The following is an 18,052-nucleotide window of genomic DNA, read 5'->3' as shown; positions in this document are numbered from 1 at the left end:
CTCATGAGGCCTAAGTATAGGAAAAAACACACACACAAATGCACCTGGAGTGTTCTCTCCCTTTCTTCGTATAATTCTTCCAGCTTTGATCTCAGTTGCTCCTTTTCTTGGAACGCTTTAGACTCCAACGTTCTGGTTCGTTCGACTTCCTCAGTCATTCTAAGGTAGTCCGCCTCTTTGTTCTGCAGGGCACTCTGGACTTCTTCTAGGCTGTAACAATAAGTACCCCTTTTTGATATTCCTAAGGAACATAAGTCCAACAGTACTCAAATTATGCTTCACCTGAGCCCACAGTGTTGACTTGAAAGTATGGCTAATCACTGCCCTCCCTCCGACAGCACAGGAAGATCGCCAGGCTACAGGTACGCTTTGTTGTTGCTTTAAGCCAGACTTTCATTTTGGCAAAATCCTCAAACCATTTTTTAAATAATGAAAATTCAGAATGAAAACTTTCCCATTCAGCCCACATGGAGCAAATATAATTGAAGTGTTACTAGGGCTACATGGTTTATTTAGTGCCCCACACCTAAGAGTAATCGTTTCTGATGTCAAACACTGGTCAGACAGTGGGACAGTCATTTCTCCAAGGATATGCAAGGCCAAGACCTAAAGAAATCAGAGTATTGATCTATGGGTCTCAGAGGCCTCAAGTTTAAATCAGAGAAAACCAGAAATGAAAAGGGAAAGCTGGTCAGTTATTCCTCAGTATCCATGAAGAGAAAACCAATCGATTCCTCCAGAGAAGCTAAGCTAAGCTTCTCCTGGCACTTATTTCCTAAAGGTGATTTCTGGAATGGCTTCATGTGAGGAACCCCTGCAGCAAGCGATATTTAGGAAAACCATTCTGTGAATGTCTGTTACATTCCCCCACTACTTCAGAAGGAAAGAAGTTCCTTACCTTGTGGATGTATTTCTTCCCTCAGAGAAGAAGAAAGAAAAGACCAGTAAGAGCTCGAATTACAAAACTGCACTTACTCTGCTTTCGTTCTCAGCATTTCTTCAACTAACTTATTCTATAGGATTAAAAACAGAAGGAAAAAGATGGCTGAAGTTCTTAACATTGCTAAAGAAATCGACTGAAAGTAACCAGCCCACTCGCCCTCACAGTAACAAAACCCATCAAACCAACACCCTCATCCACAGCTCAGCTACACTCACGACTTCACAGGCTGTGCCCTGCAGGCCTCAGACAGGCACCCACTCCTCGCTTCTAACTGGGACGTATGCCGAGCAGTGGGCTCACCACCACCCAGGCATGAAGACGAAACTCTTAATTTTCAGCTATGTCTAAATGCTGATGGTGACTATCAAACTTAACAGTGGGAATACGGAAAAAGATAGACATTTCAATAGTAAGTGGTTTCTAACTACAGAACCACAATGCTAACTATAAAAGCACTTCTCGGACAGTTAAAAATTGGTATGAAAGAACAGTCATACTTTAGCAAGTCTTTCCTTGGTAAGTTCTTCATTCTCCAGCTGCTGCTTGTCGGGAGCGCTGTGTTCACTGCATGGGTGAGGAGGGGGTGGGAAACAGTGTCAAGGACACCCAAGTACATTTCATGTCTATTACATGCAATGGTGCCAAGCTGTGCAAAGAAAAGCCAACTCAGTGGGGACATCAAGTTACCCACATACAAGGACGAAAGGCACCTCCCCAGGATTCAGGATTCCTCCCGCACAAAAGTGAGGTGAGCAAAGCTGAGAAATCAAAGCAAGGCTTGGTTGAAAGTAAAAAAGAGGGGTATCACCTAAAGACCAAATGTGAGCAAAAGGGGGCTGAGGGAAAGGGCAGTCAGGAGTCTGTATGATTGTGATCAGTTGGGAGGGGGCACCTTTGGGGTTGGGGAGGATTCCTCAGACTGGCCTGGCCCCTAGAGCCCTGAGGGCCTTTTCGTCGGATTTCACAGCCAGCTGGCAATTGCTGATGACACTGGCTGCCCATGCATGCTGACACCAGGAAGCGGATTCCCTAAGAACCAGACATAAATCTCTTTATGAAAAAACCATTTGTATAAAAAAAATTATATTCTGGGTGAGATCCGTCTCATGTGAATTTGATCAATCTGAGTCCATTTGAGCCTGACTAGGTTAGGATAAGAAGCTGAGTTGCTGGGAGCAGCCTCTGGACCCAGGAGACGCCCCCAGGAGATTCTGCTTGATCACCACAGGCTTCTCTAGGAGTATCTCTCACTGAGGAGTAAAAAACAAAAAGATAATTTCTTGAAGGAAAACAGAAGACAGAGTAGTTTCTTTCACTTAATGAATCTGGCAGCCTAGACCAAAATGGGGGATGAGACCTCCGTAGGAAAACACCCGAAATCATCAGGGAAGCTGTGTGCTCTAATCCAGGGGTGGGTAAACTTTGCGTGTCAGGAACCAGACAGAAAATATTCTAGGCTTTGCAAGCCATATGGTCTGTCATAGCTGTCAGGTTGGCTGTTGTCATACAAAAGCAGCCACAGCAATATTTAAATGAAGGGGCAGGACTGTGCTTCAGTAAAACTTTATTTACCAAATAGGCTACGGGCCAGATTTGCCCCTCGAGAGTTTCCCTTCCCTTCCCTTATTCACACAGTGATTTGTCTTTCCTCTGTCTAACCCTGAGCCAACCACTTTCCCCAGGCAGCCTAGGAGGCAAAGGAAAAGGAACACACAGGGCAGATAAGACAGGAGAAAGAGCTATGGCAGGTGGAGACAGTTCTTTCACATGGTGAAGGGAGTGAAAAAGGCCACCATCAGACAAAAGAGCCCCATGGCCCCTGGGAGGGCAAAGCCCAGAATGGTGCAGAAGAGCTGTTGCTTCAGGGAAGGGTCCCTGGCAGAACCAATGATGAGGCTCCCAAATACAGTCCCAATTCTAGCCCCAGAGCCTGCCACCCCTACTGTGGCAGCCCCAGCCCCAGCGAACGAGGCTGCTGTGTCGATGTCCCTTGAAATGGCGCTGGTTTGGAAGCTGCAGCTAGATATAAGCGAGGTCAGGGATGTGGGGCTGCCAAGCTGCTGAGGCTCTCATCTGTCAGTGTCTTGAGTTGTCTCAGCACCACTGCAGACAGTGACCGGCTCAGCAGCTGAGGGGTGCTGCTGACCAAGGAGGTGGAGACACACTTGGCGCAGGTGTACACTTTCAGGGGATGAGGGACTCTGGCAAGAGAGCTGCTCCCAGTGTGGAGAACACAGAGAAGGGCGGGGGCTAGTTTTCTTCTACCCTAACCTTTCATGAAGTTTCTGTATAGCTCCTCAAAAAAGGAACATGAGGTATGAAATACATTATTTCTAATTGTGGTTTTATAAATGATCTGAAACCATTCTGTTTTCCATGATCAAACTAATTTGATAAAAGATAGTATACCACGTACAATGCTTTTCTTTAACATGACTGGACTATCTGCATCAGAATCACCCAGAAAAGGAAGTGAAATCCATAAAGAGGATGCTACTGAAATGAGCGTCTCTAGTGCTCAATAACACCTGAAGGGAAGCATTCTGGAACACAGTCACGTGCTGCTTAAGGATGGGGATACATTCTGAGAAACGCGGCGTTAGATGATTTCATTGTTGTGCAAACATCACAGAGCAAACTTACACAAACCTAGATAGTACAGCCTATTTCACACCTAGGCTAGATGGTATGGCCTATTGCTACCAGCCTGTATAGCATATTACTGCACATAACAACATGAGATTAAAAGCAATCAAGAGACACAGTAAACGTGAGACGTATGAGGCTGCTGCTGGTGTAACATGGCATACTGTTTCTTTGTAAGTAGAAAAAGTAGTCTAAAATAATACCAGCGACAGTCATTTATTATCACTATCAAGTATGTACATAGTTATATAAGCTATACTCTTATACAACTGGCAGTGTAGCAGGCTTGTCTACACCAGCATCACCACAAACACGTGAGTAATGCATTGCACTACGATATTATCACAGGTATGATGTCACTATGATGTCACTAGGTAACAGGAATCTTTCAGCTCCACTATCATCTTATGGGGCCACCTTTCTATATGCGGCCCGTTGCTGACTGAAATGTAGCTATGCAGCACATGACCGTAGACTGTCAGCATAACCACCATCACCATCCTCAAATATCTGTTCTCTCATTTAGGTTTTGGACAGTACAACTCAGGGCTGCTTCTGGACAAAGACATCAGTAGGAGGAGCAGACACCCCTGTTCTGGGAAGGTGAATTCAGTAAGGGCCTCGATCCCAAAGAGGCCCTCTTTGATTCACTTCAACTTGCTGCATAATTTTACAGGCCACTCTCATCTCCAGTCTCACTCAGCAAACTGACAACAGGCAGGATCACAATTCTTTCTTGTGTACTTAATAACTGCCATGTACTGAGAGACTGCCTCTGCTAAGCACTGGAACCTGTCCTTTATACACATTATTTTTGGTCTTTAAAACACCTTGTGTGAGAGCTATCATTTTCTTCATTTTATTGCTAAAGAAACTGGGGCACCCAAGAGGCTTAAAAATGTGTGCGAAGTCACATGACTTTCATGTCTCAGAGACAGGATATAGCCTGGGTGTGGTTGCCAGCGACACTGTGACATCAGCAAATACAATTCAAAAACTGCTTGCCCAGCTGGGTGTGGCTCAGCGGTTGAGCATCAACCTAGGATCCAGGCGATTAGGGTTTGATTCCTGGTCAGGGCACATGCCCGGGTTGCGGCTCGATCCCCAGTCGGGGGCATGCAGGAGGCAGCCGATGAATGACTCTCTCATCATTGATGTTTCTATCTCTCTCTCTCTCCCTCTCCCTTCCTCTCTCTGAAATCAATAAAGATATATTTAAAAACAAACAAACAAACAAACAAAAAAACTGCCTAAGCTGAAGCCAAAACACAAACAAATCTAGAGACACCAAACCCAAGGAAAGGCTCCTCTGGAGTGCTGCTACCCAGGAGCTTTCCCTGGACCATGAGTCATGCAGCAAAACCAACTGGTAGGACAGTCTCCCTTTTCTGCAGGACCTCTTAAACTTCACCTTGTTGAGAGATTTGCTCCCTTTTTCTTTTTAACTAGAGTAAACAGTTTGGTTCAAGTACTTCTTGCATCTGAAAATCACTTCCATAGCTCTACAACAATGCAAAGTTAAATAAAGTAGGCAAGATCACAAATGCCGTACTCTCCCACTCTGGGAAAAGCAACCCTTATCAGACCTGGTTCAAACCAAGGGGAAAAAAGATAAAAAATATGAGCAATAAAATGGCAATCAATACATATCTATCAACAATCGAATCTAAAAAAAACAAAGTAAATAAGAACAGAAACAGACTCATAGATAATCATAGATACAGAGATCATTTTGACAGTTGCCAGATGAGAGGGGAGGTCGGGGGATGGGTATAAAAAGGTGAAGGGATTAAGAAGTACAAACTGGTTGTTACAAGAACAGTCACAGGCTGTAAAGTACAGCACAGGGAATACAGTCAGTAATATTCTAATAACTATGTATGATGCCAGGTGGGTACACGATTTACTGGAATGATCACTTATTAAGTTATATAATGTCTAATCACTGGGGTGTACACCTAAAACTAATATAATATTGTATGTCAACTGTAATTGAAAAATAAAAAACGATTTAAAATAAAACAAACAAAGCAACTGATGGGAAACCAGTGTGTATTCTCCCCTCCTTCATTTAACGACACAGGCAGGCCCACGACAGAGCCCAGAGTTCTAGCAGCTCTTTCTCACCTACTGTCCTTTTGTCTTTTAGTATCATCCAGCTGACCCTGCAGCAGCCAGTTTTTCTCTCTCAACTGCTCAGCTTCCAGGCGTAGGTTTTCCATTTCACTCAACTGCTCCTAATAACACATGAAATCATGGTTTTTCAGAAAACGCATGATAGCAGGCAATATTTTGCTCCCCAAGGCCATGACTGAGGCAAGTATTTCTCTTTTAAGCTTCTCCTATGCACAGAATACTGCACTGGATGACAGTGGATGCAGAGTTAATTGTGACAAGCTCTTAGGGAACTGAACTGTGTGACTCAGTCTCACAACCAGTGTCTTAAACATAGCCTCTGATCAATTATCACTGATTCATTAAAATTCCTTTATGAGAAAAGATGACAAAAAGTCTCTACTTTGGTAAATGTTCTATCTGATAGACCCTAATTTAAATACTTAACTGGATTCTAATTGAAATCACGAGCATAACCATCCAGACACCATACCCCTAAACACCTGGGTAAAACACTAGAAGGTAGTCTGAAAGAATGGCAAACAAGAGAAAAGTAGTTTTGGCATGCTCTCCCTTCCGGGCACATGCCCACGCCTTTCTCTTCCTCCTCTTCTTCCCCCACAGGTGGGCATCTCCTAAACTCTAAGGGACTTGAAACCAGGGGAGCAATGGGCAGCGACAGCTCATCCCAGGCTAAGCCCTGAACCTGTCCCCAAGACCCCTTTTCTCTGGCTCTTCAGTGAGCTGACAGCAGCCCTGCCTTTGCTCACTTCTTTCCCACAGCCTCCCAGGGAGCCACGCAGCCCCGCCCAGGCTCCCTCCTGTTGCTTCTTCTGTCCTAAGCCCTTCCTGCTTCACTGTCCCCAGCTTTAATAAACATATTCTCAAAATAAATTTAAAAGATTAAAAGAGAGAGAAAAGTATTTTTAACTATCATAGACAAAAGCTAATCTCTATAATATGTAAAGAATGCCTCCACATCATTAAGAAAAAGTTTAACAATAGAAAAATGGTAGGAAGATAGTTCATAGAAACTTACTCCTATTAAGACAAATACAAACTCAAACCCACAAGGAGACAACACGCTTTAGCCATTAAAACGGCAAAGAGCTAAGTCAGACAGCATGGGGACGAGTCGTTGGTGCAGCCTGTATGATGATACGAACCCTCGTATAAAAACCAAAGGGGCAGGGAGACGGTGCTGACTTGGTTATAGCCGCACTGAAAAGCTCTAAAAGATTGATAAGGAACCGGCTACACTGGGAGCCTCCAGAACAGACGAGTAGCTTGGAGTCAGGGTGAGAGGAAGACTTTTTGCCGACCCTGAGTTCTGTGCCTTTGAATTTTGCATCCTCAGCACCATGAAAGATACTACTTATTTTAAAGCATTAAATTTAATGGAAACAATCACCCAGTTACCTTCATTCTGAGAATTTCAGCATTTTTTATTTCTCTGTCTTCATTTAGCTTTGTTACAAGGTGTTGCAAAGAAATCTTAGAGGCTCGTCCATCTTCTATCTCTTGTTCTTGTGTTTCCAGGAGTTTTGCCAAATGTGTTTGAAAATGAGGTGGTGTTTTAGGGCTCTAAAATAAAATAAAATTTCACCCAAACACCTGATTAAGTGACGTTATAAAGATTTCATTTTAAGTATATGCCAAGCATATAGAAAATAGGCTATTTAGTTTGTTATTCTAAATCTTGTCCAAGGAAAAGATCTAAAACACTGGTACGTTTTTATCAAGTAAAAATCAGAAGAGATGCTAATGAAAATTCTATAAAAAGACAAAGCTATGGTCTTAGTAATTTCCAAACTTTTATCACTCACGAAACTTTGTTCATCCCGAGACGCACTCCTTCTGGACAGTACCTGGGGATACCCAGCAGCAGAATCCATCGCGTGGTCTAGTTGCCTCAGTTTGAAGTTATACTCACTCTTTTTCTGCTCTACTTCCTCTTGCTTTTGGTTTAACTGGGCAAATCAACAGATGTCAGGTTACAAGTTATAAAACAATGGGGCCCATGGTCCAATTAGAACAGCCAATCTTCCCAAGGCATGTGGAAATAGGCTTTTTACATTTTGGGGGATTTAATAATTTGAAAAGTGGTAATATATTAAAATGAAAACCAGAGCAATTTTTAAGTAATAAACTGTAAAATCTGGGCTGCCATTTCTGTCTGTATACCTTAACTGCTACTATAACCCTCTCATCTCCCTTTCTCATGAATTTATTTACACTTAAAAAAACAACGGTTTTTAAGCTTCAAAAATGATCAAAGGGTCATTTGAGGAAAAATACAAAGCATAAAACAGCAGCAGCCAAAAAGATGAAAATCAGCCATAACCTTACCACAGTGGTTAGAAATTGCTGGCACATGTCAAAGGTTGGCAGTGGGCAGGATGACAGCCAAGCAAGTCTGAACCCATGGGAGAAACCAAGTCCTTGAGAGCCCACAGAGCAGCTGCCAACCACCTTAGTACCCCATTAGCCAAGGGAGGGACCTTACAACATGCCCCAATCTGCGTGGCACCTCCCCCTGCAGCTCACCTCATGCTGAAGCTCCTGGATCAGGGCCTCCTTCCTGGTCAGCTCCTCCTGGGCAGACTGCAGGAGCCCCGAGTGCTTCTTCGAGGCCTCAGTGAGCATGTTCAGCTGCTCAGTAGCATGAGCCAGGTCCTCACAGAGCATATCCCTCTGTTAGGGGACAATCCCCACAAAAGCAGAATTTCTTAATTGTGGTTCTCCAATAAGGACTTGCAAATCATTACTATGTGTGATTTTTAAAGGGTTAAGAAAGTTTTAAGTGAGAACTTTTTTTTTGGCTTGTGTGATAATTCATTCCAAGATAAACCAAGCAGTTAATATTAGTGAACAGGTACAGAAATAAATATTACAGCATACTCATATAGGTACCCCACTGAGGTTTAATTGCACTCTACTTTCCCTTCCCCACACCTCATCAGTTATAGGAACTTACTGAGGTGTGAGCACAAATGAATGAAAATAAGTCAACTAGATAAAATGTAACAATGTTACTCTTATTAATGCCTAATTACCCTAGGGGAAATGACTCCAACTATGACTTATTCCTTTAAAAAGTCCCCTATTTATTCATTAAAAACCTCCATATACACATATACATATTGACAAGTAATAAAGAAAAAAAAAAAAAAAAAAGTCACGATGTGTTAACATTACCTCTATGTCTTCAGAGAGTATTCTGAGTCTAAGTGTTTCTTTCAGATCCAGAATCTCCACTTCCTGTCTCTTAATCAACACTTTACTCTCGTCTTTGTCAACCAAAGCAGAGTTGTATTTACACTGCAGAAAAGAAGGTTATGATACAAGAGCTATCTGCTGTATGATCTGTATTTTTAGATTAAAATACCTTAAAATGAATCCAAGTTCCAAGGTGATGACCATGTTAACACAAATTAATTCAATAACTACTTGTTGAATTAATGAATGGAAGGATAAATGCATGGATGGCAAAAAGGAGTGAAAAAGTCCAACAGGTATCAGTGAAAAACCATCTGGTTTTGTCATTGTTATCAGGAGACTGCGGCAGAAATAAAGGTGGAGGGCAGCAAGCTCCACGTGGAGCAGAGGACGGGGGAACATTGACAAAAACCCTCACCTTGACACAAGGGAAGGAGCAAGCACCACCATTTAACTGAGATGTACTCACACTGCATGTTACAGACCCTGCTGAGCGGTAACTAGTGTTTCCAATCTATCTGACCACAGAATTTCTTTTCTGATGGAGCATCTGTAACTTCTTGAGGAGTCTATGAAGTGTGTCTTGTGCTCAAATTTAACACCTTGCTGGTGACAGAACTTACATTGATGTCCTTCAGCTCTTGCTTCAAGCTGTCTATAGTTTCTGTTTTCTCGCAGACTGACGTCCTCAGCTCCTGAATCTGGCTCATGAGGTCAGCTACAACTTCCTGATGGGGACAGAAACAGTATCTTCACGCCCAGTGACAGTAAGGAGATCATTTTTAAATGACAGATTGTTTATCTTTCCTAATTACAACAGAAGTCAGTTTCATTTGAGCAGAACATATGTTACATTACACTCTTAATGTTCTCGATTTATATTTTAATGGCTTTATACCATTTTATTTAATCATTTGCTTTGGTTTTATAAATGAATAAGAGCTAGACATATAAGGAATTTACACCTCATTTTATACTTGGACATACATATTATGTTTATTATTCTAGCTAAAGTCAACACCAGGGATTTGAGAATTTGTACCATAGGACTCAGAGTCAACAAGAAAGGGCCACGCTAACAGTTAGGAGGGGCAGGATGCGTTTTAGAAACACTGCCATCAAGAGAAGTAGAACAGTTGGTACTTGAAGTTATGTGGAAAATCAACTTAAATAAAAAACCTCATTCTCTAGTGACCTTGACAGATGAACAAGGCATAGGTGTGCACAGAAATGCTAGCTATCAGTCACCCTGGGAGGAGGAGACTGGAAGGTTAAAGCAGCATTTATGAAGAAAATACAGAGGGATGTAGCTTCAACCGCTACCCACCTTGTCAGCATCTCTAGACTTCTCCAGAGAACAGATGATTTTTTCGGTGGCATACAAACTCTCTTCTAGTTTCTGTATTTTTACCATCTATGGGGAAAAAAGTATTTTTAGAAAAGGAATTAAATCACAAAGTTAATTACACACATTAAAAAAATAAAAATAAAAAGTTGAAGCCCTGGCCGGGTAACAGCTCAGTTGGTTAGAGCTTTGTCCGGATACACCAAGGTTGTGGGTTCAATCCCCAGTCAGGGCACATACAAGAATCAACCAACAAATACATAAATAAGTGGAACAACAAATCAATGTTTCTCTCTTCCTTCCTCTATTAAAAAAAAATAAAAATAAAAAATAATTTTAAAAAAAGTTAAAATCTGTTTTTCATATTATACAGTGTACACTGGGAGTAATACTTGAAAACAATAAGCTGGGTTAAAAGATACTTGTTATAATAAACCATTTGACATCAGGAAAAAATGACAAAGCTCAAACTTTAGAGAGTAAAGTTTACCTGCTGCTCACACTTGGCCATCTCCTTCTGTTTCTCCTGACGCACAGCCTCAAGAACGTCTAAGATTTCTCTGGAAGAGAAGAGTTACCTTTTACTACTGACTTCAATCAATAAAAACAGGAACTGGGTCTATTTGTACAGAAGAGATTCAATGCAACTAAACTTTATTGGGCACAAACTTAGTGTGAGGTGTTATATTCCAGTACAAGTCAAAAATCTGAACCCATTTCTTCAACAATTATTGAATAAAAACCCATTTTCGTGCCACAAGTTTATTTTTCTTCAAAGTACTATGGAGACCCCCAAACACAGAATATAACACCTAGTATTTATTACCTAACTCTCTGGGCTAGAAAGTAAAACTCATGAGGACAGGGACATTTTGTTCACTGTCTTATCTCTACATGTTCTGGTGTTTGCCAGAGCAGTGCCTGGCTTGCTGGGTGTCACTAAGTGAGTGAATGACTAAATGTTAACGGTCTGTTTCCCAACAAGATGCTCGTATCCATTATATGTATTCACCACTGTGTACCAGGGCCTAAAAGAGACTCTATCTCATAGTAATAACTCTACAAGCATCTGCTGAACAAACAGATACAGATTCTTCTCATTAGAGTAATAATCATCCTATTGGCTGAGGCTAAGAGACTGACAGAGATCACCGAGGAAAAGAACTTGGAGAGAAAGGGAAGACAGACAATGGCACTCATATTAAGGGACCAGGGGAGAAAAAAAGAGCAACTAGAAAAAGAGTAGAGACAGAAATAAAAATCAACCCACACCTTCCAGTAATAAATGCTGCAATTTATTTATAGAAGGTCCTGAGTTCTGATCACCACCATTCATTTAAAAAGTACTATGGCTAGTTATTGACTTTTAAAAAATTAAGTTTCTCTACATAGCCATTTATACAAAAACATATTACTCATTTTCAGAATGCTTTAGAAAAAAATAACTTTACAGGGTATTAGCAACTAAGAAAAACAAGATAAAGAATGTGGTAGTAAATAATATTCTGGTTAACTAATGGAAAAAATAAATAGCACTCACTTAGAACTGTTTTCTTTATCTTCTTCAAATTGTAATAATAATTTGTTATTTCGTTCTTTTTCTGCCTCAAAAAGCTCCATCAAATTCTAAAAGACAACGTGACATTAGATTTTAAGTAACTGTTACTAGCAATGTGTAGTCAACAAACACATCAAGCACCTTCTGTGTGGCAGGCACCACGGGCCAGGCCCACAGGGGAAGTTAGGAAGAGGTCGAGACAGTGCCTGCCCTGCACTCCAGTGAGCAGTCCCACGTCCAGAACAAATTCAGGCACAACCAGTACCCTTCTTAACTTACATTCAGGTCAGCCTTCAGAGTCTCATTTTCTTTTTTGCAGTTTTGGAGGTTTTTTGAAAGTTGGTCAATTTCAAACTTCATTACTTCTTGTAAGTTTTCATAGGAATCCTGCAGGCAGGCTTTGCTCTCAAGAAGCTTTTCATTTTCTAATCTTTATCAGGAAAACATTTTTTACAATGGTAAATATAAGTATTACATGTAGTTCTAGTCAGATTAACTGTTCAATTTATCCCAGCTACAGACCATTCTGGGCTTACAGAAGCCTTGACTGGTGTAAAGCTCAAGAACATATGTAAAATGTTCACGATGCACAAACATGTAAGACAGACGAAAACCACAGCATGTGACAGAAAGACAGGGTGGGCGGGTTGGCCTCGAGCCATTATTTCTCTGGTGGTTTCAAACCGACATGCTGAACTGACTGGCCATCTAGAGAATGATGCGATTCATTTGGGGGGTTCCAGCCCTAACCCTCAGGTAACCTAGGAATTCGCCATTTAGTTTTATTGGTAGCTCAACTCTATCCATTTATTACACAGTCTCCCAACTGTATGAAGATATTTCAAGGTGACAAATGTGGCTTCAATCTGAACAAGGTGTAAACTCCTTGGGACAGAACTATCTTTTCATTCACATGATTATATTTACTACTTCTTAGGTTTTCATCTTCTGGTTCTGTTCCCCGACATACTGGGACACGCCCAAACATCCAGAGCTCAGCCAAGAAGTAGTAAACAATAAACCTGACCTGTGGGCCACCCAAACAGATGTCCCAGCTCCTACACAGGCTATCAGAAAGGGGTCTATCTGCTTTACTAATTGAACGCAGAGCACAAGCAGCAAATCACAAAGTGGTAAAAATCAGTTGCTAAAGAGAGGTGTATGGACAATAGATGGGAGGGAGGGGGAACATATGTATTTACGATACAAACTGTATAAACAAAGAAGGCAAAAGAATTCATGAAACAGAGCAGTGTTGTGCTGTTTCATGCAGGGAGAGCACCACGGGGGCATGGTATAAGCAGCCCAATGAGTGGTGTGCTCAGTGTTGAACTGAGACATGGAGAACAATTAAATTATGTCCAATTTAAAAAGTGAGGAAGCACCTGATATTTTAAAGACAGAATTTAAGTACAGAGCCAAATATAGTGGCTCTGTACTAATGTGAGGAAAATAAGATCCAATGATTAGTGGAGTGGCTTTTCAAAAAAGTCACCCAGAATTAGTTTATGACAGTGCCAAGATTAGACTCAGTGATTAGACTCTGATTCAAATGTTAAAAACAAATGACAGAGCCCAGCAGGCACGGCTCAGGGGTTAACCATTGACCTATCATCCAGGAGATCGCAGTTTGATTTCCAGTCAGGGCACATGCCTGTGTTTTGGGCTCAATCCCCAGCAGGGGCATGCAGGAGGCAGCCGATCAATGACTCATCACTGATGTTTCTATCTCTCCCTCTCCCTCTCCCTTCCTCTCTCTGAAATCAATAAAGACATATTTTTTAAAAAAATTAAAAAACAAACAAAACCAAATCCCAGATGTAAGAAAAACCAACAGTGCACCTGATGATAAATGGCAGCCCGCAGTCCTGGTGCTGGGGAAACAGCACAGAGTGGTGAAGGTTGTGCTGAATCAGCATGTGCCCTCTGGAGGGAAGGGGTGACTCACAGGGCAGCTGCTGGTCCCCCTAAAGTAACATGGACCCTGTGCCACCAAACTCTGATTTTTAAGAGGATGCTGAAATATGGATTTTTATAAGAAAGCTTCTCATTTTAAAAAACACTATGCTAATTTTTTAAAACCTCACTGGGCAGGCCCAATAAAAACACGTCTGTGGTTGAGTTTGGCCTGCAGGTCTCATTTTCCTCCTCTAGCTTAATTTCTTGTTGTATATTCAGAAAACACTCAAGACCTCCAGATTTTAATTTTGGCAACTTCTATAAAAATTAAATTCAAGGCTATTAGCAGGTTCTCTAGATTGAGTAGTCACACTCATCACACTCACAGCCTCACATTCAAAATGTCCATTTTTAAGTTACTGCCATAGACCCAGGAGACAGTATCAAAAACACAAAATGGTTTTAAGTCATGTTTTACAAAAGGCTGAAATTAGCAAGGAAAACCCCCAATAAGAACAATTTACATCTTAGATTACTTTGTTTCTAGGTTGCTAGCATTTGACTAACCAGCCAGCCTCTGGAGAGATACTGTGGACAGTGGTGAGAACTACTGATTTGGTCTCCTTTGTACTATCCCTTCTTCTCTAAGATCACACCTTTCCCTGTGAAACAGGCACATCACCTTGTTGCGCCAATGCTACCTCACACCCTTGCTAAGTGACTGGTCCAAAGGTAAGCAGATGACTCAAGCAAGACCAATTCCAATTCTCCCTGGGATTGACATATGGTGGCTGGGACAGAGGATCCCTTCACAGGAGCTGTTAATGTAGGAGACAGAATATGGAGCAGTGAGGCCATCTGTTCCCTGTCACACATAGGAAGGCCCTCAATAGGACAGAATGAGGGCAACACAGAGGGAAGCAGAGCAGAGGCTAAGAGAGAGGGAGACAGAGAACAGAAGAGAAAAGGAGCACACTGACAATACTGAGAGACATGTTTCTAGTTTGTCCCTGAAATCACAATCACTTCTGAGGCTTCCCAATACTGGGGGCCAATAAATTAACTTTTAGTTTGTTCAACTAGTTTGAGTTGGGCTTACAGCACATGCACTTCAAGGAGTCCTGGGTTACGGGCCAATCATAACAAAACAACTCTACCTGACGTTATCTAGTTGAAGCTGTATGTGCATGTGCCTTTCGGAAAGGTGGTTGAGTTCTTGCTCCTGACTCTCCTTGAATGAACTGTACTCCAACTTCACAGAAGACAGCTCCTTGTCTGCAGAATGGAGCACTACTCGCAGGTCATGCACCTCACTTTTCAAAACTACAAGGCAAACAAAATAAACCCTCAACAGGCTTCTCTACACTTATTTTTTACATAGTAGGCAAGTAAATTTGATAGTTAACTTCACACAATCAGCAAAAAAAGGCTGATGAACAGCTAAGTGGAAGGTACCTAGAAGTAATGAGATTTCTAGTTTCTTCCTTGCCCTTGCTCACAGTTTCTGATCTATTTCTACCAAAAAAGGAAGAATTAACATCTGACTTATTTCCTACATTTAAGATGTACACCAAAGCTCTTTAGTTAAATGAGTTCCAGCATTCAGTTTCCAAAGCTCCCAGTTGTTCACACTTACAGTCATTCTTAGTCTGAGTGTCCCGAAGCTGCTTTTCAAGGACATTCAACTGTGAGAGATGCTCTTGCTGCTGTTTGGTCCAATCAGTTCTCTCTGATGAGAAAAGCTGTGGGAAAGGGATCAGTTTACTGGAAAAGGCATGCTGGCATGCTGAGACACACTCCAAACCATTACTTTGTTTCTGCTTTTAAAATCGTTTTACAGTATCTGACCGGAAGAAATTCACTGTTCCCATTAACTACAGTGAGGCTGCCCAACAAAAGAAAGGAGCCCTGCAGGCACCCGAACCGTCATCCCGCTTTCTTCTGGACAAACAGCAAGGGATCCATGTGCACTATGGACCGAGAGGGCCAGAGCTCAGACTGGGGCGGGGGCCTCATTATCAGAGCAGGATAGGAAGCATCAAAGTAGAGAATGCAACTCAAATCAGCCTTGACTGGGCTCTGTGAAGTCAGATCCCCTTCAAGGATCTGACTCTCACATTTCTGAGGCTGAGCCCTCGGTCTCACCTCCTGCATTTGTGTAGAATGATGTTCCAGTTTGTCAATGCGCTGCTGAAGCTTCAGGTTTTTATGCTCTTCTTCATCCAACTTGGCCTGAAGGGTACTCATTTGTTCCTGCAACACAAAAACTTCTGTTGTCAAAAAGTCTTTTAACAAAAATCTTACATATTCCACCATTTCTTCTGTTTTAAAAAAACAAAACTCAAAACCTTGTCTGGACATAGGTTATCAAAGGCCAGTTTGGAGCCAGAAAACAATTTCAAAAGACTATACTAATGATTTTGCATAATTCAGAATTACATTTGTGGTCCAACAAAGTAGATAATTTGAAACATGTAGGAAATAAGTGATTAAAATTAAAATCATGGATTAAACCACAAAGCCAGCTTGAGACTTCTGAGAAGCTTTCTCAGGGCTACAGAGTGACTTCACCACAAAGGCCTCCATGCCAGAAAAAGGGCAAAATTTTGGAATTTGGAGTGGTCTGGCTCACTCTATACATTTTACTAGACAGTAGAAAACTCAAAGAAAAAAATCAAATCACCGAATTCTGAGATAAGCAAATTTCACGTTATTTCAAATATACCAAAAGTTGTCTAAAATTTCATCTGTAATAAGATTCTGCCAACTATTTAATTTTCTTTACGGCTCTGTGCCATGTAAACAAACCAGTTCTGGAACCTGAATCTAGTGGCAAACTGGTCTGTTTCCATATAAGAGAACCAAAGACACAGGACATTGGACAACAACCTGCTAAATTTGCCAAATGAATGAGAATTATTTTTTCTGAAACTAAACATTACCTGCACCATCCTAAGCTCTTCGGAAATGGCCTCAAAAGCTTGTTCACTCATCTCAGGTGGAACTGGCTCATTTGAGATGTCATTGCCTAATCTGCTAGAATTCTGACTGCGCGGAGACCCAAAGCTCCCCGTTTCAGGGCTTAATTTGGGTACTTGTCGAGGCCAAAGTTGATGAGCCTTGGTTGGTGTAGTTATAATCTGCAGCAAAAAGTGAGTCGTATGGAAAACAACATTAGCACACATGAAAAAAAGAGCCCACAGGAGAAAGATCCTCGTGTGAACAGAGAAGGTAAAAGAAACTCTGCTCCTGAAAAGAAGAAAGCGTCCCTGAGATAGCACAGCACTGCCCAAGCAGAGACAAAGCTACCAACTTAAGGCTGACTTAAGCGAAATTCTAATAAGATCTAGAAAAAAAATGAGACTTGATGGGCTGATTCCAAACTTTACAGAAAGAATAAATGTGTAAAAAGACAGAAAGATAACTGGGAAGATTTCCATGTCCAACATAAAAGTACATTATAAGGGTGTGGTCGTTTAAAAAGTATATTATTAGGATATGAATAGTCAAATAGAACACTGGAAGGAAACACAAAGTCCAAAAATAGAATAATTTATACGTGTAAAGCTCAAATTCATGACAAAATCATGGACTATTAAAAAAGTTAAATCCCTATGCCATACCATACAAAAGTAAAATAGCAGATGCATTAAACACCTCAACATAAAAACAGAATTATAAAAGTAGTAAAAGAAAGTAGAATATACTGATGACCTTGAGATTGTCTCGGCCTTTAGAAATGAAAGGAAAAGAATGAATAAACCTGGGTTTGTTAAAATGTTTAAACTTCTGTTTAACGAAAGTATCACATCCGAAGATGAAAGACAGGGAGCATGACGGCAGAATATACTGGCAGTAGGTGTAACAAACTAGATTAACACAGAAAAACTCCTACAAATCAGGTAGTAGGAAAATGGGCTCTTTTTTCACAGAAGGGGACAAATGGACAATGAACACAGGAAGATCTGTGACCTCACTAGAAATGAGGGGAATGGAAATTAAAACCTTAACAAAATACCATTTTTCACACATCAGATTGTCAACCACTAAAGGGCCTGTGTCGGGGAATGCAAGCTCCCTGACTTCCCGGGAAGGCACATGGTGCAGCTGCCGGAGGGGGTACTTAAGCAGACTCGCTCCAATGCTGGGACATCCTGAGACTTCTCCCTCACAGGCACCCTCCCGCCTACCTGCCCCCCGAGAATGCTTGCACTGGAAACCACCTAAATAAGCCACAGGTCATCCAAAACATGGAAGCTTAGGTTTAAAATAAGGTAAGCTTCTAGGTATTAGTTAATATGGAAAGACCCAAGTCATATCCCTCACA

General features: G+C 41.4%; 1 protein-coding gene and 1 pseudogene across 5 annotated transcripts in view; both read right to left on the bottom strand.

Moving 5' to 3' along the window:
- The window catches only part of KIF15 (kinesin family member 15), a 37,760-nt gene that overhangs the window by 1,083 nt on the left and 18,625 nt on the right, over positions 1-18,052 (bottom strand). For 3 of the 4 annotated variants that reach the window (XM_081159285.1, XM_081159287.1, XM_081159288.1), the window contains 17 exons: positions 16,668-16,865; positions 15,871-15,978; positions 15,362-15,467; positions 14,883-15,048; positions 12,106-12,256; positions 11,809-11,894; positions 10,759-10,828; positions 10,251-10,337; positions 9,547-9,651; positions 8,903-9,025; positions 8,252-8,398; positions 7,531-7,674; positions 7,124-7,288; positions 5,717-5,826; positions 1,441-1,507; positions 976-1,013; positions 45-210 (listed from right to left, as the gene is read on the bottom strand). In XM_081159285.1, coding sequence (XP_081015411.1) covers positions 45-210; positions 976-1,013; positions 1,441-1,507; positions 5,717-5,826; positions 7,124-7,288; positions 7,531-7,674; positions 8,252-8,398; positions 8,903-9,025; positions 9,547-9,651; positions 10,251-10,337; positions 10,759-10,828; positions 11,809-11,894; positions 12,106-12,256; positions 14,883-15,048; positions 15,362-15,467; positions 15,871-15,978; positions 16,668-16,865 — 2,037 coding nt within the window. The remainder of the gene's footprint in view (positions 1-44; positions 211-975; positions 1,014-1,440; positions 1,508-5,716; positions 5,827-7,123; positions 7,289-7,530; positions 7,675-8,251; positions 8,399-8,902; positions 9,026-9,546; positions 9,652-10,250; positions 10,338-10,758; positions 10,829-11,808; positions 11,895-12,105; positions 12,257-14,882; positions 15,049-15,361; positions 15,468-15,870; positions 15,979-16,667; positions 16,866-18,052) is intronic. The other variant, XM_081159286.1, reaches the window with a different exon arrangement.
- LOC308568138 (ATP synthase F(0) complex subunit C2, mitochondrial pseudogene) lies at positions 2,086-3,377 on the bottom strand (annotated as a pseudogene). The gene is made up of 2 exons: positions 3,360-3,377; positions 2,086-3,209 (listed from the first exon to the last, which is right to left on the bottom strand). The product of its transcript is annotated as an ATP synthase F(0) complex subunit C2, mitochondrial pseudogene (transcript).

Source organism: Miniopterus schreibersii (genome assembly GCF_964146895.1).
Source record: "Miniopterus schreibersii genome assembly, chromosome: 15".
NCBI classification, from domain to species: Eukaryota; Metazoa; Chordata; class Mammalia; order Chiroptera; family Miniopteridae; genus Miniopterus; species Miniopterus schreibersii.
The sequence above is the reverse complement of the archived record's forward strand: the minus strand, read 5'-3'. Positions and strand labels throughout refer to the sequence as shown.